Source organism: Mirounga leonina, unplaced genomic scaffold (assembly GCF_011800145.1).
Source record: "Mirounga leonina isolate KUSES-001 unplaced genomic scaffold, KU_Mleo_1.0 Mir_129, whole genome shotgun sequence".
Taxonomy (NCBI): domain Eukaryota; kingdom Metazoa; phylum Chordata; class Mammalia; order Carnivora; family Phocidae; genus Mirounga; species Mirounga leonina.
In genome coordinates this window covers 81,528,087-81,528,620 of record NW_023270323.1, presented here as the reverse complement: position 1 = coordinate 81,528,620, position 534 = coordinate 81,528,087, and the positions used below count along the sequence as shown (strand labels likewise).

At 79.0% G+C, this 534-nt stretch overlaps 1 protein-coding gene across 1 annotated transcript in view; it reads right to left on the bottom strand.

Moving 5' to 3' along the window:
- The window catches only part of TMEM271 (transmembrane protein 271), a 2,212-nt gene extending 1,678 nt beyond the window's left edge, over positions 1 to 534 (bottom strand). Inside the window, exon 1 of the mRNA XM_035004370.1 lies at positions 13 to 534. Within this exon, the coding sequence (XP_034860261.1) occupies positions 13 to 534 (522 nt within the window). The remainder of the gene's footprint in view (positions 1 to 12) is intronic.

Genomic DNA, 534 nt, shown 5'->3' with positions numbered 1-534 from the left:
GGGGGCGGCGGCCGCGGGGCCGGGGGCCGCGCCGGGGGCGGCGGCCGGCGCGCGGGGGGGCAGACAGTAGTGGGAGTACTTGCGTTCTACTAGCGACACGGTGTCGCCGTCGATCACGGCGCCCGCGAAGGCGCTGAGGACCCCGAGCATGAAGACGAGGACGCCGAGCAGGAGCAGGTTCTGGCTGTTCACTGGCCCTGGGGGCCCGGCTGCGGCCCCCGGCTCCCCCGGCGCAGCCTCTGGAGCCCCTGCCTGGGCCGCAGGGGCCCCCGGGCCCGGGCCCGGCCCCGGCCCCGCGAGGGGCGCGTCCCGGGGCCCGCAGCAGAGCAGGGCGGCGCCGAGCAGCGAGAGGCCGGCGGCCAGCAGCAGCCCCGAGTAGAAGGCGCCGGCGGCCGCCCCCAGCCGGAACGGCTCCCCGCGCAGCTCCGAGCCCAGCGAGAAGCACTTGAGGCCGACGGCGGCGGCGCTGAGCGCGCAGGCGAGCAGGAGGCAGGAGGAGAGCGCGGCGCAGGCCCCGCGGACGCTCCACTTCAT